At 38.0% G+C, this 22,748-nt stretch overlaps 1 protein-coding gene across 1 annotated transcript in view; it reads left to right on the top strand.

Moving 5' to 3' along the window:
• Positions 1-22,748, top strand: part of CLCA2 (chloride channel accessory 2) — a 49,374-nt gene that overhangs the window by 5,597 nt on the left and 21,029 nt on the right. Inside the window, exons 3-12 of the mRNA XM_065906922.1 lie at positions 1,716-1,802; positions 4,035-4,497; positions 5,396-5,533; positions 8,961-9,111; positions 11,745-11,853; positions 13,103-13,262; positions 15,295-15,522; positions 18,429-18,659; positions 19,735-19,912; positions 20,741-20,847. Coding sequence (XP_065762994.1) covers positions 1,716-1,802; positions 4,035-4,497; positions 5,396-5,533; positions 8,961-9,111; positions 11,745-11,853; positions 13,103-13,262; positions 15,295-15,522; positions 18,429-18,659; positions 19,735-19,912; positions 20,741-20,847 — 1,852 coding nt within the window. The remainder of the gene's footprint in view (positions 1-1,715; positions 1,803-4,034; positions 4,498-5,395; positions 5,534-8,960; positions 9,112-11,744; positions 11,854-13,102; positions 13,263-15,294; positions 15,523-18,428; positions 18,660-19,734; positions 19,913-20,740; positions 20,848-22,748) is intronic.

The raw sequence follows: 22,748 nt of genomic DNA, 5'->3' as shown, positions 1-22,748 counted from the left end.
CCCATAGACTGCAGCACACCAGGCTTCCCAGTCCTTCATCATCTCCCAGAGTTTGCTCAAACTCATGTCCACTGAGTTGGTGATGCCATCCAATCATCTCATCCTCTGTCGCCCCCTTTTCCTCCTGCCTTCAATGCTTCCCAGCACGAGTATCTTTTCCAATATCCTTTTCTAAGATCCAAGATGCAAAAGTCAGCTTTTTGCAGCAGAAGACCAAAGTATTGGAGCTTCAGCTTAAGCATCAGTCCTTCCAATGAGTATTCAGGGTTGATTTTCTTTAGGATGGACTAGTTTGATCTCCTTGCTGTCCAAGGGACTCTCAACAGTCTTCTCTAGCACCATAGTTCAAAAGCACCAATTCTTTAGTGCTCAGCCTTCTTTATAGCCCAACACTCACATCTGTACATGACTACTGAGAAAACCATAGCTTTGACTATACAGACTTTGTCAGCAGAGTGATTTCTCTGCTTTTTAATAAGCTGTCTAGGTTTGTCATAACTTTTCTTCCAAAGAGCAAGCATCTTTTAATTCCATGGCTGCAGTCACTATCCGCTGTGATTTTGGAGCCCAAGGAAATAAAATCTGCCACTGTTTCCACTGTTTCCTCATTTATTTGCCATGAAGTGATGGGACCAGATGCCATGATCTTAGTTTTTTGTTGCAAAATCCCAGAGGTGAAAGACTGCATGGGGAGAATTCAAGAAATGAGAAATGAAGTGTAAGCATTCTGTGCTTTGGCAAAGTGGTGACTCAAGAAACACAAATGACTTCCCAGACCCTGTCTGCACCATCAGCTGCACTCCTTTGCCTTGAAAATGAGTGTAACTGTAAAGAAAATGGGGTAAGGCAGTGTACAATGTGCCATCTTCTTCCTTAGCAAGGCCTGTGTTTTATTTAAACTCTGCTCAATACTATGTAACAACTTAATTGGGAAAATAATTTGAAAAAGAATAGATATATGCACATAGGTATGATTAAATCACTTTGTTGTACACCTGGAACTAACAAAATATTGTTAATCAACTATACTCCAATATGAAGTAAAAAGTTAAAACAAATTTAGTTTACAACTGGTTTTACCTTCTGTTTTGATTTAGTTCAAAAACATTGCAAAACTAAAGTGGCCCATAAGCTTTGTAGCCAAGACACACAGATGATGATATTCTCCTCTTCTAAATGGGATTGCTGACAAGCTGAAACAAAAGCCTGAGAGAAAATTATTCAAAGCTTTTTGGGACTCCTCAAGATGTCAGATCTTCTGATTGTCTGACCCCAACTGCATGTTTAGCTCACTTGGATTATGGGTCTCTACCTGCATATTCCATGAGAAAGAAAGAGAGGCCTTCTGGGGTCAGCCTGAACTGTAGATTTAGACAATGAACAAAAATGTGCTTTAGATTCTTCAGTTACTGAAATGGAATAACTCTTATTTTCTTGAAAACAGATAAAAACAGTAGAATCCTAAAATTTATATAACATTGAAATAAATGCTTAAACACTGTATTCCCATTTTTCTTCACGTCAGGTTTGTTTCAGTTCTCAGATATCATAAAATCTGAGGGAGCAGGGACTTTTTTTGAATGAAAGGATAATCTGGGTTTTTGTTGTTGTTGACAAGGTCTCACAATTTATCGGAAGTGGACACTGCTCAGGAATGACTTTAAGTCACTTAGTCAAGTCAGGATTTGCCAGCTCTTTAGTTTTGTCTCCTGTAGGGTCAGCGTGGTCAGAAGAGAAGGTAGGAAGAAGAAATACTCAGCCCGGCCCCAAGTCTGGTTGCTGAGAGCAGAAAGTGTTCTCAGGTAGGTCAGAATAGAGGCGATGGGAAAGGGCTTTCAGGAGTGAGTATGACTCCCAAGACACAGGGTTTAAAAAAAAAAAATGGGCCAGGGACTAGGAATCTGAAGAGGCAGCTGATGAAAGTGGAATCCTGCCAAGCGGCCAGACCTAGGGATTAGATTCCAGAACCAAGGAATCAAAAAGCAGATAGACAGGAATGGATGCTATGCCTGGACTCTCAGCCCAAGGTGAGCAAAATCTGACTGTGTTTTTCAGGTTTTAACCCAGGTGAAGTTGGATAAAGCTGTTCACTTATGATTGTTCTTTATAAGGTTGCATGCATTCTGTAGCCAACATTCTCCACCCCTACATTCTAAGAGAGCCATTGTAACTATTAAGAACAAGTAGAGAGAAAGCTGGATGTCCGCCCTCAGCTCCCACCTTAGCCAGCGAACAACTTACATAAGTGTGCACAGTGCTAAGAAGAAACTTCCCTGATTGTGGCAAAAAGCTACTGTCATGATGTGGCTTACGCATTTAATTTTTTAGTATATTGCTTTGCTGATGGGAATAATGCTTTTCTTGAAAGCATAAGAGATTAGCAAAAGAAAATTAAATGCCAAGGAAAGCTGAAAATAAAGCGTATTGTTTAATCAATGAGTCACAGTTCTGGGCAAAGACTTTGAAGTTGCCACACCTTATAGCTTCCACTCAGACACAGCATGAGTGAGAGGGAAAAACCATGGCTGTGAATCGGCCCCAGAAGACAAGACGGCTAGGGTGACCTCTGAGCTGTAGCATGAGCAACTCTGGTAGGCACGTGGTGACTAGTGACATTCATTCCCCAGCACCCCCGAGAGAGCACCAGAACCCAAGCAACTTCTCTTAAGAGGAATCAAGAGGGAAACGGTTCCAGAGCAGAAGTGATACCTTCTAGAAAAGATACTTTCAAAATTGGGGAGATTATTTTCACACTATAATCCAGGCTGCTACTTATTCTGCTTTACTTTACTTCTCTGACTCTGTTCATTCATTTATTCAACAAATCTTTATTGAGTATTTACTGAATTAGGTACTAAGGAGGTAGTGAGAAAAACAGGCAGGGTCCTTCTGTCATAGGCCCCTCAGTAGGAAGCAGGCAACCGATAACACAATATGAATGTGACACTGTAGCGATGATCAGGCTTCAAAGGGGAGGTACCTGATGCACTGACAGAGTGAAAGAGAGGATTCTAGGCAGGTAGAGAGCTCAGCTCAGGCTCCCAGGATGGTAAAGGAATTTGTAAGAAAAGCAGGTGAGACGCAGTGGGAGAAAAGTTTACAAACAGAAGGACAGTAAGAGACAAATTGCCTTCAATATCCCTCAACATTTCAGCTCTGAACACTTCATTTCTAGTTTCTTGAGAACATAGAGACATGGTTCAGTGAAAAACCCTGGAACCTCGAGTCAGCTGGTCTCATTCTAACCCTGTAATAATACTGACACAGCTTTGAACCAGTTACTTAGATTTTCTGAGACTCAGTTTTGTTACCAATAAGATAGAAATGATAAAACCCAGCACACAATAAAAGTTAGCTCTCTTCTCCATTGGCCAGTTTTCATCATCTGTCTGAGACTCAATGTCTTCGTTGAAAAATAGTAGTAAAAATTACCTATACTAGGCAATTGAAATTGAAGTGGGTTCACTTGTAAACTCTAAAGCATTATATAATTATCAGGTAACATTAGTCACTTATAAAATATTTGTGAGGCCTACTGTACTCCAGATCCTGTGAGAGCTATTGGAGAAATGGAAGGTTGATTGAGGCACAGCCTTGCTCTCTGGAGAGAGCTGCTAAAAGAGAAATTAATTCTTTCCCTTGATCCAGAGAGAAAAGGCAGCAAGGTCAGAGGGAATGGCCTCTGTGGCCTGCACAGGCAGGCGAGTTCCTGGTACCTGATCCTCCCTGGGGGATACCTGATACCTTCCCTCCAGTTATCAGCTGACCTAAGGGAGAGGGTTGCAGGATGGATTTTCGAATCTTAAATATCAGCAGACAGAGGAATCTTTCGTCAAACAAAAAATTACCTGAGAGCCATAGGGAAGTAGTTGCTCTGACTGATGGAGGAGGTTTTCAAAGATGAAGAGAGAAAAATAGATCTCTGTGTGTCTAGTAAAAGTAGATGGAAAAACCCAGATTGATTCCCAGCCCAGCCAGCCAGCCCTCCCTCTTTGAAGCTCTTTTTGCCTTATTTTCCTATTCTTTTTGAGAAGACATAAAATAAGTAAGGAGTGGAAGATTTCTTGCCCAACCGTGATTCAGGAGGAAGCCCAGCCGCAGAACAGGCAAGTGTGGTATCGCCTAGAGAAAAAGGACTTGCAGAGACAGGTCTCATTTAGATCCACCCCAGATTTTGCAAAGAAGGCACCTCCTTCATCACAGACTCTAAGCCCTTCCAAGTTCGGGAAGAAATTATCTGCGTCGCCATTAACAACTTGGCACAATGTACCTGGCAGGACCAGTGTGACTGAATCGGAGGTTTTTCTCAACATGACCCACAGGGACAGTGAAGGTCCTGTTTGCAGCCTGAAATTTGTGACTCTCCTGGTGGCCTTAAGTCCAGAATTCCTCTTCCTGGGAGCCGGGCTGCAGCTTCGAGACAGTGGGTACGATGGATTACTTATTGCGGTCAATCCTCAGGTATCCGAGGATCAGAACCTTATCCCAAACATTAAGGTGAGTGGCATACATGAAATTGAAACCATCATCTTACTCATGTAGACCTGTAGCCTTCTTTACGGAATTAACAACCCTGCCTGGTTTGTATTTGAGCAGCAGAGAAAGGGGTGTTTCTCAAAGATAGCAACAAAAATTATAATTAAAGCCAAGCCAATTCATTCACCTAATTCTGTGTAGTCTCAGCCTATATACTGTTTACCTAGCCCCCTTTTATCTGTTGTTGGTTACTACTAATTTTAGCTTTTGTGTTTAATGACTTGACTGTTTTGGGGGCAGAAACTCCAAAAATAACCCATTGTGGCAACAAAGACCAGATGTTTGACTGATGAAGACGCATGATTGGGTTTATTAAAATCATGTTGCTGAATTCCATCCTGAGGGTGGGAATTCTCAGACAGAAAAAGAGAGTCTGGATGGAGCGCCAAAAAGCAACATTCTTTTCACCTGAATGTCCTGTGAAGTAACTTGACTATTTTCACCTTAGTATGGTAAGGTAGACTCACACCTCCATTACTTGATTCTCCCTTTGGTATTGCTTTAATGAAATTAGTATTGTCATAAGGTATGGTCTTGGCCATACCCACAGGTATGACATGAAAAAGATTTGTTTGGTGAAAGCTTAGAAAGCTTTGTGAAAGCTTTTCTTTTACAAAACTGGGAAAATTATATGGGCAAGCCGAGACACACAGTTAGTGTCCTAAATTCTCAGATAAGCATTTGAAGTTTATTTATTTTGCTTCTAAGTTTTCCCCAAATCTAATGCTGTCTCTAAAAGAAATGGGCTCCTTCAAAATAGTTTCATTATTTTTGTTACTACCTATTCAAGTATAACTAGAAAACCAAAACATTAAGAATTCACAGTGATAATATAAACTTTTCTTTTATTTGGTTATAGGAAATGATAACCGAAGCTTCTTTTTACCTATTCAATGCTACCAAGAGAAGAGTGTTTTTCAGAAATGTAAAGATTTTAATACCTGCCACATGGAAAGCTAGTAATTACAGCAAAGTAAAACAAGAATCATACGAAAAGGTAAGAATTCAGGATTTCGTTAAATGAATTTAACTGAAGAAGAAAATACAATATAATGTTCAAACTTTAGGCAATAATAAATCATTGATATTAATACACAAATAATATCATTGAAAAGATTGTTATGCACAAAATGTATGAAAATGCATACATGTAATAAGTGAAAATTGTGAAGTAAAAAATAAGCAAAATGCCATTGCCCAAGCATCCTCGCAGATGATCTCTTTCACTTACAGGGTCCTTCCTTTCTGAAATTCTTGGTTAAGGACCAAGAACTAGTTTTATTCTGAGTATGAGATGTAAAGGGAATGATTCCAATTATGACTATCCTCATTTCCTACCCTGTCAGGGGCAATAAACATGCATGTCCACATGGAAGCCTAAGCCACTCACACATAAAAATTTGACTTTCCTATCCCACAGAGTGCAAATTAATAGAATTTCACATTAGCCCAAGTCCAGGACACTGTTTTTGAGAGAAGCAAGGAAGAAAGCAGCATAAGAGGCATGGCTACCTTTTCTTTCCCAACCAAAAAAAGGAAAAGAATTTAAGCTTCAGGGACTCTCATAAGCTGAAAATTATAAACATCCATGGTCATGTCTGGCACATACTGGGAGCATGCTACAAATAAATGTTAAATAAATTTGGCAAATGACTATTTGAGATTACTGTGAAAAGAGTCCTGGCAGCTACCAGAAGGGGCAGGAGCAGGGGCACTGAGGACACAGCTCAGGGCGTCAGCAATGGAGTGGGTTCGAGATCTGTAATGACAGCTCAAATAGAAGGGCTGGATTACGGTAATTTCCCCTTTTCCTTATTTGTGTCACTTGGCATGAATTTTCCTAAGGCTGTTTTAATTCTTAGCTCTTTTTTGAAGTTTATGCCTCAGTAACCAAATGATACATTAATAGCAATCTTGATAGGCATTCCAGCGTCCTAAAAAAGTTAAAGGGGCTCTTAAAACTATTTGATTTATAACCAAATGAAAGCATTTGATGCTCGGACATGGAGAAAAGAGAGACAGAGGCACTGGGATAAACTAAGAAGAGAGATGCTGTTTATCAAACTTCAATTAAATGCCAGGCATTCCACATATAAATTATTACAATATTATTATATTGTTGATGTATTATTATATTATTGTGTATCAGCTGGTAAAGAATCCACCTGCAATGCGGGAGACCTGGGTTCGTTCCCTGAGTTGGGAAGATCCCCTGGAGAAGGGAACACCTACCCACTCCAGTATTCTGGCCTGGAGAATTCTATGGACTATACATTCCATGGGATCGCAAACAGTCAGACATGACTGAGTGACTTTCACTTCACTTCCAATGCCAGACATTACATATATATATATAATTATTATAATATTAACATTATATTATTATATTGTTGGCATATTATATTATATAGTATATATTCCTACATATTCCATGTAACTGCTTAAGTACTTAATATATATATTGCTTAGTTCTCGGTCACACCTAAAATTGTTGCTGTTAGTTGCTGTTATCAAAAATTACAAAAATGAGGCTCAAATATAGTAAGGATTTTATCCCAAGTCAAACAGCTGGTAAATTAAGGAGCAATTTTTAATACATGCTTATTTGATTCCAAAACCTATGTTTTTTTTTCTAAGCTATGCTGTCACCAGTTACCTTACACAGATGTTGTTAATCACTTTGGCCTTTTGTAGAACAAAAAAGTATTGGCATTAACCAACAACAAAATCAGGTGGTACTTCTTATCCTAATGGAGAAAATAAATAAATAACTAAAGCAAAGATGACTGAACAGAAAGATTGAAAGAAAGAATCACTGAATCATATACCTGCTAGATATCAATTCTTTTAATCTCATAATGTTAATCAAGCAAGCAATTAGTGAATAATCATTATATACAAGAGCCACGTGAGGTGTGACAGAGGACACAAGGAAAAGCAATATAGTTCCTGTCCTTATGAATCTACAGTCCAGTGTAGGTAGGAAGCAGAGGGCGGAGAGAGGGTTAGGAAAAGCAGATAAAAACTGCCTTTTATGGCCTATAAGGTAGAATATAACCCCAAACAGCCTGAGCATTCCATCCATGCAGAGCACTCTTTCCTGGTTGCTTCAGGACAACTTTCCAGACATAGAAATGAGATTTTGTCCTCGTGAAGACTCTTCTACGGCAAGACTGTAGTTCTTCCACAGGTGTTGCCTTGAAAAGTCCTTGGCCTGAATTTTTACCTTTCTAAAAATAAATGTTAACTATTATAAAAATAATCCATGCTTATTGCAAAAAGACAATGTAGAAATATGGAAAATGAAAACATTACCTTCCATTATTCCTCAGTGGTGTGTACACAGACACATACACTTACCAATACACATGTAGTACTTTTATAGTGATCATTACATATATATATATATATATACACACACACACACACACACACACATTTGTGAAAGTGAAAGCCACTCAATCGTGTCTGACTCTTTGCCACCCCATGGACTATACAGTCCATGGAATTCTCCTGTCCAGAATACTGGTGGGTAGCCGTTCCCTTCTCCAGGGGATCTTCCCAACCCAGGGATTGAACCCAGGTTTCCCGCATTGCAGGCGGATTCTTTACCAACTGAGCCACAAAGGAAGCCCATACACTTATAGGATTATATTAAGTCTATTGTTCCAAAATCAGCTTTAAAGAAATTAACCAGATACTCAACTTCTAAGAAGTCTCCAACTTCTAAGAGCAAGTCTTAAGACATTGTATTATCTTTCTACCTAAAAATGAACAATGTTGTATATAAAACTGTGTTTTCTAGATGGTTATTTGAATAGATATTTATTTTAGTTTTCAACTTAAAATAATGTGTTTTATAAATAGTAATTGAAATGGTCAGGATACAATATGAAATATAACTTCAACAGAAAAATTGTTTTGTTGATCTGATTGGTTATGGGAATAAAAGGACAAGGGATCAACCTACAGAAAGTTGTTCACAAAAAGCTATAACATTTCACAGTACAGCTCTAAATGATGTGTAAATGATCTTAAAATTTCTTTAAATATTTAAATTACATTTTACAGTGTATATAATGTCAGAATTTTACTGTGTTGACTTCTGAGAAAATTTTAATCTGGAAAATGGGTACGTCAAATGACAGTAATGAAGTTCCATGGAAATCTGTTAAGTCTTTTAAATGTACACATTTTTGAAAGTGACAGATATTTGTGTTGACATTTAGTTGTGAATTCATTCTAAACTCCATCTAAAAGCATATGTTTTTAAAAATCTGTTTTTAAATTGGAATACAAACCACACAGAAAAAATGCACATATCTTAAATGTACAGTTCAATGTGTTTTAACAAATGTAGATATTTGTGTCACCAATATCACAGTCAGGATACATGGTATTACAAGGCATTTCTCTTAATCTAGGCAAATGTCATAGTAACTGACTGGTATGGGGCACGTGGTGATGATCCATACACCTTGCAATATAGAGGATGTGGAAAAGAGGGAAAATATATTCATTTTACATCTGAATTTCTACTAAATGATGGCTTAATAGCTGGCTATGGATCACGAGGTAAGTGTGATCAATCAAGAAACAGACAATGGACAGCACTATTTATAATATTGTGCTCAGTGCTGAAAGGGATTCAGAGAACCTGAAACCTGTCTGGGACTTACATTTGGATGAGAAGATAGGCCACATGCCCATAAAAATGATGAAAATCAAGGTGAGCCAGAAAGGGTTAAGCACCAGATTAGTGGCCCAGACAGGGAGCACTTTAAGAATTCAGCAAAGAAGGAAAGCATTTTGAGCATTTGAGCTAGAGATCCTCTCACAAGAGGATCTTCAAGGTTGAATATCATTTTAATGAATGAAAAGAAGGGAGAGAAGAGTGGGAAGAGTATGAATAAAACTATGGCAGCGGAAGAATCCAGGGCATATTTGAGAGAAGGAAGCAGTAGACCCCACTGCTGGTGCAGAGAGATTATGGGCAGCGAATAGGGGGAGAAAATGCTGAAATGCACACGGGGTAGGTAATGGAGAGCCTCAAATGCCCAGATTAAGGAATCACCACTGAAGGTTTACAAGCATAGCAATGAAACCATCCAAGCAGGGTTTTTCAGAAGCTGAATGTGGCTGCATGGATAATCTGGCTTCCTCAGATCAATGAGGAAGAAACTGGATTATTGAGAGAATAACTAGAAGTCCAAGCATGAGGCCGTGAGACTTGAGTAAGATTGGAAGCAGTGAAATGGGGAGGACAAGAAAGATAGCAATGAGAACAAGAAAATTTTCTCCGTGCCAAGTGCTGGGCTATTTGCTTTTTAAATGTTGTTTAATTTAATCCTAACAACTCTAAGTAAGGACAGTCCAGAGAGTGGAAAAATATTAAATAGAGATCAGAAGTGCTTCAGAGTGAAAGGCAGTGGGTGTGTGTGTGGGCAGCAGCATTAAGGAATACATTAGGTTTTTGTCAGAAATAAGATAGCAGTTTAAAGGGGAAATCCACAAGTCTGAATTTAGGTGATTGAGTGTGAAGAACAGTGTTCTGTGCTTGGAAAAGCCTAGACTGTGGCTGGAGGAGGATGACGAGTGTGACAGAGAAGTCAGTGTCATAGGTTTGGAGACCAACATTTAGTGGATGAGATCTGAGAAAGAAACTGTGGTGAGAAAAAAATCAACAAATCGAGGGCTAACTTTTGAATTCTTAATTTTTTGCCTTTGATTAACGTACAGTAGTGCCATTCAAATGTTGTTTTCACTTTTACCCGCATTTAAATCCAAACAGATTTTATTATCCTCTGTATAACTAGCAGGAAGCAGAGCCATGCACCCCATAAAACACACTTTACATAACACTTTATAAAAAAGGCCTCTTTTCCTGGTAACTATGAGGTGCTGATAATCTCTGTACAAATATATGACTTTACCAGCACTTCTAAATTCCATGAGTAGGCAGAAACTTTCCTTAACACTTTCAGCTTAGACTGTTTCCCTCCCTTCCTTTGTCCCAAGTTCCCAAAATTGCACAACAGGTCACAGCCCGAGTCAACTCAGCAAACATTTCCTGCCTTCCCAGATCTTAAAAGTATTCAGTAAAGAAAGTGTACTTTGGGAGGGGAGTTAATCTGGAAAATTCTAGAGAAGTCAGTTTTTTGCTGAATATTGAAAGAAATGCAAGATTTAGAGAGGTAGAGAAAAACTTGTAAAGGACCTGATGCTGACAATGAGGATTTTCATGAGTAAGAGTTGGAGATAAACATGAAGAATCAGAGATATAATGAAAGAGAAAGGACCATTCAACCTGGTGAGGAGATTCTATGATTCTTTTGGCTCCTTCCTCCCTCCCTGGCCCCAAGGTTTTAATTTTTGCTCCAGACAGAATTATCTATAGGAAAAAAAGCAGCAGGCATGCCTGGATAAAATAGACTGAAACACAAGAAAGCTTTATTTGCTTGTTTGGCGTCTTAGTCCATTTTGATTGCTATAACAAAGTATCATAGACTGAGAGGCTTACTCACAGCAGAAATTTCTCACAGTTCTGGAGACTGGAAGTCCAAGATCAAGGCACCAGCAGAACTGGTGCCTATGATGGTCCACTTCCTAGTTCACAGACAGCCATCTGCTCCCTGTGTCCTCTCATGGCAGAAAGAAGGGAACTCTCTAGGGTCTTTTGATAAGAGCACTCATCCCATTTATTAGGGCTCCAACCTCATGCTAATAATTACTCCCAAAGGCCTTACCTTCTAACACTTTCACATTTGGGGTCAGGATTTTGACATATGAATTTGGGAAGGACATAAAAATTCAGTCCATTGAATTAAAACATTCAGTCCATGTGTTTTTTTCCTTTCCCAGAATCCTGAACTTATAGGCGTGTATGAAGCTAAATAGAAATCTGTTAGGCAGCTTCATTAGGGAAATGAGAGGATATGAGATTCCTCACTACTTTCTAACAGGTGTGCAACAGGTAAATCACTGGTTTACACTTACAACACTAAACATATTTTTATGCTCCCTTTTTTGTGGTGGTGGGAATAAAGCAGGAGATGGGAATGGGGTGGGGAAGAGGGAAGTGGAAGGAAGAATTGCACTTCAACCATTCAGAATCAGTATATGTAGTCAGCTGATGCTATATCATCAATGATTAGCAAGGTACATTGCTGAAATTTTAGGAACTCAAAACAAAATTCTCTCTTCCACAGGCAGAGTGTTTGTTCATGAATGGGCCCATTTCCGCTGGGGTGTGTTTGATGAATATAACAATGACAAACCGTTCTACATAAATGGGCAAAGTCAAATTGAAGTAACAAGGTTAGTGGTTTTTCACATGTTTAAAATTTCTTGTTTATTTTTTTATTCTAAAATAGTTTATAATGGCAGCTAAAACTTAATTGACAATTTTGAAATTTTATTGTATTTTTTAAAATGTGTAAATATTTATGTGGTCAAATATGAAAACAATAGAAAAAGTTATACTCATATATCATGCTGCCACCACTCTCTTCACCCTATCCTCTTTCATTCCCTCTAGGTCACCCACCTTATTTGTGTTTTTTTAGGAAAATTGAAATAAATCTTAACAAATATTTTTCTTCACTTTTTTCTTTTAATTGCATAGTGTTCCAAAGTATGATATGCCATAATTTTTCAACCAGTCCCTCGTTGTTGAACAAATGAGTTGTTCACAATGTCTGTCATTACTACTGGTTGCAATGAGATATATATAAATATATATATACATGACCTTCCCTGGTGACTCAGATGGTAAAGAGTCTGCCTGCAATGCAGGAGACCTGGGTTCAATCACTGGGTCAGGAAGATCCTCTGGAGAAGGAAATGGCAACCCATTCCAGTATTCTTGCCTGGAAAATCCCATAGACAGAGGAGCCTGGCAGATTACTGTCTGTGGGGTCACAAAGAGTTGGACACAACTGAGCGACTTCACTTCACAATATTTGTTATTACTACAGGTCATAATGAGATATATATATATATATATATATATATAAAATATATTATTTCCATTTTATACAGGCAGATCTGTGTATCTATTGAACAGCTTCTAACAATTACCAGGTCATAGGGTAATTTTAGTTGTAACTTTGGTAGATACTGATTCTTCTCCTGAAAGTTATAGGTTTTTCATCCCTTTGACAGTATTGAGACTGTTAAATTAAGAAGGAATCCTTTATCATTGTTACATGTTCACCCTCTTCTTCCTCTGATGTCCAGTGGCAATGAGCTCAAAGAAGTCCTGATTCAGGATATCATCACTTATGCTTTTCCTAGGGCCTCCAAAAGTTCATGGGGATTTCCTAGTTGCTTTTGCTTTGACCTTGTATAGCTGGTAAAGCCCTTGGCAAAACAGAGCTTCCCAACAAAATCAAATGCCTGAAAATAAAGTGGAGTGCATTTATAAATTAATGACCTTTCTTAATAGTTTTAAAAATGTTTTATGTGTATATAGCAATCTACAATCCTTAAAACAAATTATTTTATGAGCCAGTGAAAAGGAAACATAAGTTTTTATAAAACAAACCAATTTCTCTTACTATTTCAGGTGTTCATCTGACATCACAGGCATTTTTGTGTGTGAGAAAGGTCCCTGCCCCCAAGAAAACTGTATTATTAGCAAGATTTTCCAAGAAGGATGCATGTTTATATACAATAGCACCCAAAACGCAACTTCATCGATAATGTTCATGCAAAGTTTATCTTCTGTAAGTATAATCTTAGAATAGCAAACTCCTACAAGACCCCACCTTTCCCCAAGATAGACTGATATGTTTTAAGTATTGAAACAAAAAGGCAGTTAAGATGCACTACATTTTAAAACTTGGGAAACCTTAGAGTTAATCTAGTTTTTACTTTACAGATTAAAAAAAATACCTCAGCATCCCCCTCCCCCCCCACACACAGTCCAAGGTGATCAGTAAAAACTGATTCCTTTATAAAAGTGATTATTTCCTCTCTGGGGAAGATGGTTTAACAAGGAGAATCCTGGAGTCTTCAAAAAATTTCTTGTATAGCGGCTCTCCTGTATCCTTTTATGGGAAAGTATACCAGGGGTTAATGACAGAGATGTAATTTATGATTATATTTCTCACATTTGAGGTAGAAAACCATTTTTATTTATATGAAATTCCCAAATTCTCTTTCCCTCATTTTGCATATTCTAGAACTTAAAAAGAAAAGTCTGTTGTTACCAAGGGAAGTCAACTAACCCTTAGCTTTTCAGGTTCAAAAACTCAATCTTGTCAGTATTCCCCACCAACTGACAAGAAATTTGTGTAGGAATCCAGAACACATTTTTAATATTATTATTTAAAAAGAGTACTCTGTCATGGAGATCTGACACTTGCATCTTCGAGTCAGTTCATTTTCTATTTGAAGGAAGCATCATGGAACAGCCAAATTCTACCCAGAGCCCTGCTTTGACTTTGAGAGTATGAAATCAGAAAGGAGGGAGATAGATAGGAGATTCAGAGATTTAGTTCCATCAGCCTTCATAACCTGATACATTTTCCCAACTTCATCATCTCTGTGGGTCACTTCCTCTCCAACAGGCCGGGAACACTATGGTCAGTGTTCCAGTGAAGTTTTCTGTCTCTGTGGTTGACCCAATGTTCCTTGGATTGACACATTCATTGTTTTAGATAGTTTGTTTTTTCCCTTCAGTCCAATTTTAGTCAAGGCTAAGAGTCATTCTGTAACTTTAAGGTGACTTCTCATATTTCTTATCCAATTCATTATAGTTTTAATTACAGTTTCAATATCTGAACCCAAGCTAATTCCGTGTTATTTAATCCACATTGTTTGTGGCTAGTACTCTCTTTGTGATCATTTGAAAGCCCTACTCATTAATATCATCAGAAAAGTTTCACCATCTCCTAACCATAGTCATGAAATATAAAGAGTTAAAAACAAACAACAATAAACCAGTTCTATCTTGTCTTCCCATCCTACTAAGAAACTCATGTCTTTACACAATTGTTAACTTTTTGAAACTTCAGCTTATTTTCTAAGAAGTTAGACTCAAGATTAGAGAGTCTATAAGATTTCTAATTTTAGCTCTAAGATTCCATGGCTCTATTAGCAGGCAGCTTCTACTCTTCATAGGAATATAGCCACTGGGAAGTAGATAACACATTAGTTTGGAATGCAAATCATGCCTTTAAAAAGGGTGCTGCCATAGGTTTAGTATTTTTATATGAGTTATGGCCATATCTCCAAATGAGGGGAAGATTAGGAAATAGATTTCAGTTGCTTTTCTCCTTATCCTATTCTTACATAGATTAGTATTTGAACTAGCTTAATATATGTTGACTGATCAACAGATAGAGATGCAGTGGTTATTAAATATGATTTCAAGGAATATCTGACCAAGATAACATCTCCTGGGGTGTTTTCTTTAACACATTATCATGCTAAGGAATGAGAATCGGGTTTTATTTTTTTAAGGACTAAGTTATTTATACATGGTCTACTCTCTCTGTTATCTAAGGGCAAATAAAATTTAACAGAGATTGACCACAATACCACAAGGGTGCCAGTGTTTGAAGCAAAAGGTGTCAAGGTTCATTTTTGAAATGGCATTCTTGAAGTAAAGATGGACATTGCTGTAGCACTTCTGATTTCTCGTGTTTCAGCTCACTTTTCCTTTTACCTTTAGTTGTCTGAGAATGAGAAGTATGTCTAGTATGAGAGGAGTATTTTTATTTTCTGAGTACTTTTATTTTGTTCTTTTTCTAGGTGGTTGAATTCTGTAATGCAAGTACCCACAACCAAGAAGCTCCAAACCCACAGAACCAAATGTGCAGCCTCAGAAGTGTCTGGGATGTAATCACAGGCTCTGATGACTTTAGTAACAGTCTTCCCATGAGCGGGACCGAGCTCCCACCTCCTCCCACTTTCTCTCTGGTACAGGCTGGTGACAGAGTGGTTTGTCTAGTGCTGGATGTGTCCAGCAAGATGGCAGAGGTAACATCTGAACCAAAATGGTTATCAACCATTCATCCCTTTTTTCTATCAGTTTTTAATTTCTTTCCTTTTCAGAGGATAAGGGCAGGGAACGGTGAGGGCAAACGTTTGGAATATTTATGGGCATCATCTCTTCTTGCAGATGAGAGAAACAGATTCAGAATGTGGCCCAGAAATTGATATAATGCAGATAAAAAAAAACCGCACAAGTAATTTCCAACCCTTATTTTTGCTAATAATTGCAATCTTTTCCAACAAAAACCCTCTACGAAACTCTGACATGTAACTGAAGGCTCCTTTCTGACCACATTCCACTCACTGGTAAACACCCTTCCTGAGGCAATAGACTGAGTTTGCAGTTAAATGTGCATATCCACTACATGTATATTTTCTATGTCATTGTGTACAGAGAATCATATCTCAGTCACCTCTAATAGCAGCCTTCCAGAAACCCACTCTCCAAAGCTCCATAATTCCTAGGCAGTATTAGAGATTTGAAAGTGAAAGTCGCGTCCAACTCTTTGCGGCACCATGGACTATACAGTCCATGGAATTCTCCAGGCCAGAATACTGGAGTGCATAGCGTTTCCCTTCTTCAGGGCATCTTCCCAACCCAGGGATCGAACCCAGGGTTCCCACATTGCAGGCAGATTCTTTACCAGCTGAGCCACAGGGGAAGCCCAAGAATACTGGAGTGGGTAGCCCATCCCTTCTTCAGTGGATCTTCCTGACCGAGGAATCAAACTGGGGTCTCCTGCATTGCAGGCAGATTCTTCATCAGCTGAGCTGTCAGGGAAGCCCATTAGAGGTTTGTCTCTGGAATCAGGCAGCTGTGCTTTGAGTCCTGGCTCCTTCACTTACTGTCTGTGTAATCAAGAGCAAATAACCTCTCTGGAAACTCAGTTTTCTCTTCTGGTAAAACAGAGACAACAATACCTATTTCATTGTTGGGACAGAGCCAGTTCCTAGTGACTCTCAGGAGTCAACTGTTAAATTTTTAGGAAATCTGCAAGTTGTAAAGGCAGCCATTATTAAAAATTAAACTATGTAGACTTATAATTAAATAAAATATTGAAATAAGCATTAATAAATGCTTGAAATTCATTACTTCCTAATTATTTTTCTACTATTTTTACTGCTTTGCATTGCCTGCAAATTGAGAATGGGTTTATTAGGTAGACACATGAAAATTATATGAAATTCAAATTTTAGCATCCATAGTAAAATTTTATTGGATGACAGCAACACTTATCTGTTTACATATTATCCATGGCTGCTTTAGCACTAAAATAGGAGAGTTGAGTAGTTGCTGAAGGGAATATATGTCCGACCCTAAAACATTTACTATCAGATCCTTTATAGAAGATGTCTGCTAATCCCAGATATAGGCTCCTTGAGGTTCTTTCTGGTCTATCCTATCTCTATGTCTGCTCCTACATATCTCTTCGCAATTGTGGACTCAGTGACATCAGGTTGACAACTTAAACCAGTCACAGTGGGAATATTTTACCCCACAGAAACTGCAACAAGCCCAGGATTTCCCCCCTCTCTCTTTTCACCAGAGAGCCATTTTTTAGCATTTACCAGAGCACTACTACTTCACAGAATTGTTGAGAGGATAATGAAATAATTGATATGAAGGTTTTGGTTTATAAGTGGCAACTGTTATTTTATTATAGTATTGAATACTTTAAGGAAGAGTTTATCCTCTTGCATTTTCTGGATCAGTTGTTTTGGAAATCTGGGTTCGAACCCTGAGCTGGGAAGATCCCCTGGAGAAAGGAATGGCTACCCACTCAGATATGGAGGCTGGCAACACAAGAGTAATAAAAGAGAGCTTCAAGTTTCTGACTTCACTAATTAGGAGTAGAGGTCATGACTACGATATTAGGGATAGCTACTATTTACTAAATGCTTACTATGTATCCATTTTGCAGATAAGAAAATTGCAGCTAAAAAGGATAAGTAATTTCTCTATGGTCACACTATTAGTAAAACTTGAAGGCATATTCAGAGTCCTTGTTTTATCTACTCTGCCAGTTTACCTCTCAATATTGAAAGAAACAATATTTGCGAAGGAGGGCAATGAATTCAGCGTGAGCAGATTTTGAAATACCTATGGGATGTTAAATTGGAGGTATTTCCTAAGCAGTGTGAAAAGCAGGTCCAGATGTTAAGGGAGATGCGTAGTTTGGAGACAGAGACCAGAATCATAACTGAGCAGGCAGTCACTGAAGCTCAGCTTGTTGCTCCTGCAGCCTCCAAGACTAGTGACCCTAATGAATTTATCACTAGTATCACCTGCCCAAATGCAGTCAGTAACATTAGTATTACTTTATACTTAGTATTTCAAGGTGTAACTATTGTCATATACATATCTCAGTTGATCCTCACGGTAATTCTATTTTAATAAGTAAGAAAGAATATTATTCCTCCAATTTACAGATGGAATACCCAGTCTAAGATAAACATGGTAACAGAGGGTAGTGCTAGGATATATACCTGACTACTGTTCCTCTCTACCATAAGGTGTTTGCTATGTTTCCTCTTACTCAGGATGAATTTTCAAAGAAGAAATTACAAACCAAGTCTCTGTTGGTTCTACAGATCTTTGAATTCGGATAGGAGAGAAACAATGGCTATATCTGTTCTTAGGGAATGGTAAAGTATGAACAGCATCTTGGGGGCAGAGTTAAAATCACACCCTCCCCGAAAAGTGTTCATTTTTGAGCCTGCAATATCAAACAATATTCTAGCATCATATCAATTTTTACAACTCAAAAAGTCACAATCTGATATCTCTAAAAAATTGACAGAGATATTTGCTAATTGAATTACTAAGTCATACTTTTGTTTACCTACCAACCAAATGTTATTATCTTTCTTTTTTCCTTTTTGAAACATAGGCTGGCAGACTCCTCCAACTGCAACAAGCAGCAGAATTTTACTTGATGCAGATTGTTGAAATTCATACCTTTGTGGGCATTGCCAGTTTTCACAGCAAAGGGGAGATCAGAGCCCAGCTACACCAAATTAACAATAGTGATGACCGAAAGTTGCTAGTTTCACATCTGCCTGTCACCGCGTCAGCTGAAGCAGAAACCAGTGTTTGCTCAGGACTGAAGAAGGGATTTGAGGTACAGTAGAGCACCCTAAGCCTCAGATCACCATCACTTTCCTTTCTCTCACTTCATATCTGAGGTTGCTTCTGATTTGGGGAAATCTGTTACAATGTCCTCACAATATCAAATACAGGAAAATAATAATGGGTTAACTTTAAGATCAGGAACCACAACTTTCTCATCGCTGAATCCCCTGCACCTAGTAAAAGGCATATAACAGTAAATAGTTGCTTCAGAAATGTTTGTTGAAGCAATGAGTAAATAAATAAATACAATGGTCAAGGTTGGGGCATCAGGATCATCCGAATAATTTCTAACACTGTCCCTATCCTTTCTGGGACTGTGGCCATTGTTACCCTTGGATTTTCCAAACAAAATCAGCATGTCTGGCTCCTGCCTACAGTCATACTAGAACTTAAGCATATGAATATTAGTTAAAGTCAGAGGTATGTTTCAAGAATAACGGAGTTCATCTAAATCAGCATAAGTTTGGATTTGACACTGAGGATACAACCATTTGTTAAACATCTAGTAGCAAGCAGAACAAAGTTGCAGTTGTTACTGCTCATAGGTAAGTGTTTCTCAACCTTGGCTGCCCATCAAAATCACTTGGGGATACAAAACTTCTGTTATCTTTGTCTCACTCTGAGAGATTCTGTTTTAATTTATTTTGGGTGTGATCAGACCATTAAAAATTTTTAAGTTCTCATCTGATTCTAATGTATAGCCACTGCTCTAGGTTCTTTTATTGGCCACTTATTGGATCTCAGAAGCAAGGATCTCACACTATAATGTTCTCCCATATCCTCTATGATGGACACTGTTCTAAACTAGGGCATCTCATAGTGATTTGAACAGGAAGAAGCCCTGTCCATGAGTAAGCTGACAATGGTGTGTAGGGTGACAGGTGCTCTGATGGGGTGAGGTAAGTACTGACCACACATGGGCACGTGGAGTGCAGGGAGCTATAGAGGACCTGGAAGAGGAAGAAGCCCCACTTATGGGGAATTTGCAATGAAAGTGAATTCTTCTGCTTAGTAAGGCAATCTGAATTACATCTCCTCCTAAATGACTGATACCCTGTGTTCAGGTGGTTGAAAAACTGAATGGAAAAGCCTTTGGCTCTGTGATGATATTAGTGACTAGTGGAGATGATGACCATATCACCAACTGCTTCCTCACTGCTCTCAGCAGTGGTTCAACTATCCATACCATTGCCCTGGGTTCATCCACGGTCAAAAACCTGGAGGAACTGTCACGTCTTACAGGTAAGTAAATTCCTGGGAACATATTCTAGAGACTTTGCTTTCAACTTGAATATTCAAAGAACAGCCATGAAACGCATATAATGTGAACAAAATACAGGGCTTAATTGAAGGAAAAAAATATAAACAGTTTTCTTAGAATAAAACACAACAATTCAGTGCTAAATTCTGTCAAAAAATTTGCTGACTTTTTTGTACTTTCCTTATGAAGTGCCAGTTTTATACATCCAATGAAAATATTATTACTACTTCTTTGTTAAACCAACCTGAGTATGTGTAATCACGGAGCTAAAAGTATGTTTAAATGCATTAACTTCTATGATAAGATCACACACAGTATTAAACGTATATCTTTTTGTTTTAATTGAGGCATAAGATAATTTTATCTTATATTCCTTATACTCAATAAAAAATGAGTATGCTAACTTGAAAATTAGGTTTTATTGAATTATGCTTGAAAATAATGTTTTCAGAATGTAATGTAAACATATAGTGATATAAATAGGTAGCAATTAACCTATATTATCTGGGAATTGCCTTCATTAAATATTTATTGAATTCAATAAATATTTATTGAGTTTTTATTGCATACTGGATAAAGCTCGAGACCCTACAATTACAGCCATGAATAGCACAAACAAAGACACCTGCCTTGGCCATCTACTCACCATGTGATTGTATAGGATGTCTTGTATAGCAAGCCAAGCACAGCTCCTGTTTTCCCCAAACTCACCCTCTTAAGCAAAGGAAGTTTGTCAGGAAAAGTCTATCATTTTATCTTTTGTATTACTTTACATTTTAATATATTTTAATCCCACTCATGTATTTCAGGAGGTTTAAAGTTCTTTGTTCCAGATAAATCCAATTCCAATAGCATGATTGATGCTTTCAGTAGAATTTCCTCTGGAACCGGAGACATTTTTCAGCAACCTATTCAGGTCAGAATTTCCTCAGTATTTTATTTACAGATGAGTGAAAGAGGAGCAAGAAAAATAGATGAATTGTGCTGCCTCATTAACCTTATTTGAATATGTAACAGTCCTTGTTAAATTAAAAGAAGGCTTTTAATGAGTTTCCTGACATCACTAGATCCAGGCTCCATCTTTATCTGATGTCTATACGTCTCAGACCTACGAGTCATCTCACAGATGGTGAGTGAACCTCCCAAGTTAATGGCTTGATGGGAGCAATGAAGTCAGTAAAGTGTTCTAAGAAAACATTTAACATGAAGATTATGTGTACACAGTAAAAGCAATGATCACAATTCTATCATTAGACGTGGAAAAAGATGAATTTTAAGTGACAATTTATATTTTAGATTAGAGTACAATTTGCTGTCTCGAATAATCTTTCTACCTTTGATTTTCTCTTTAATAATATGAAAGAAAAACAAATGTTCAAGAAAGTAAAACAAAAAAATTAACAAAACATAGTTCATATGACTCAAATTAGTTTCCAGACTTGGCCACCTCTCCCCCATTCTTTGCACATCATTAACCCCATTAGACTATGGGCAGAAACTATATCTAATCCCCTTGAACAGTACAGAGTGCAGCAGAGAATGTGTTTGGCACAGTAGTCAGCAACCAGGGACACTTGTGAAATTGGTTTGGACAAATAACCCACAATGTTTTTGCTGTTATTCACCAATAAAATTTTATGTTCTTTACAAGTTTGAGCAAATTTTCAGTGTTGCTAATGTGTTTATTTAATAAATGCAATTTTTCAAAGTTATGTATAGATTTGTATCCTTTGTGAAGGCACAGCAATTAAATGAAAAGGATCTGGTGTCAGCTAACCTGGGCTCTAGCCCATTTCACCTCCTTGCTGTGTGACAGCTTCCTTCCCTAAGTCTCATTGATTTCATCTGTGAAATGTGAGTGACCACAGCACTCATCTCAGAGGGCTTTGTAATGCCCTCTGAGAACAATGTGAACAATATGAACACATGAACAATATTTTGTTAAATTTTTTCATTTACTTTTTTAAACATTTTTAAAATTTCATATTATTAAAGAGAAAATCAAAGGTAGAAAGATTTTTTCAGGATAAGCCTCTTATCCTTCTCCATCAGAGGGCAGACAGAATGAAAACCACAATCACAGAAAACTAACCAAACTGATCACATGGACCATAGCCTTGTCTAACTCAATGAAACTATAAGCCATCCATGTAGGGCCACCCAAGACAGATGGGTCATGGTGGAGAGTTCTGACAAAACATGGTCCATTGGAGAAGGGAATGGCAAACCACTTAAGCATTCTTGCCTTGAGAACCCCATTAATAGTATGAAAAAGCAAAAAGATAGGACACTGAAAGATGAAATCCTCAAGTCAGTAGGTACCCAATGTGCTACTGGAGAAGCGCAGAGAAATAGCTCCAGAAGGAATGAAGATGCTGAGCCAAAGTGGAAACAACTCCCAGCTGTGGATGTGACTGGAGATGGAAGTAGAGTCCAATGCTGTAAAGAGCAATATTGCATATGACCCTGGAATGTTAAGTCCATGAATAAAGGTAAATTGGAAGTGGTCAAACAGGATATGGTAAGAGTGAACATTGACATTTTAGTAATAAGTGAACTAAAACAGACCAGAATGGGCGAATTTAACTCCACTGACCATTTTATCTACTACTGTGGGCAAGAATCCCTTAGGAAAAATGGAGTAGTCCTCATAGTCAACAAAAGAGTCCAAAATGCAGCACTTGGATGCAATCTCAAAAATGGTAAAATGATTTCTGTTCATTTCCAAGGCAAACTATTCACAATCACAGTAATTCAAGTCTATGCCCAAACACTAATGCCTAAGTAACTGAAGTTGAACTGTTCTATGAGGACCTA

This window comes from Muntiacus reevesi, chromosome 1 (assembly GCF_963930625.1).
Source record: "Muntiacus reevesi chromosome 1, mMunRee1.1, whole genome shotgun sequence".
Taxonomy (NCBI): Eukaryota; Metazoa; Chordata; class Mammalia; order Artiodactyla; family Cervidae; genus Muntiacus; species Muntiacus reevesi.
Note: the sequence above shows the minus strand (reverse complement) of the source record. Positions and strands in the feature narration are given on the sequence as shown.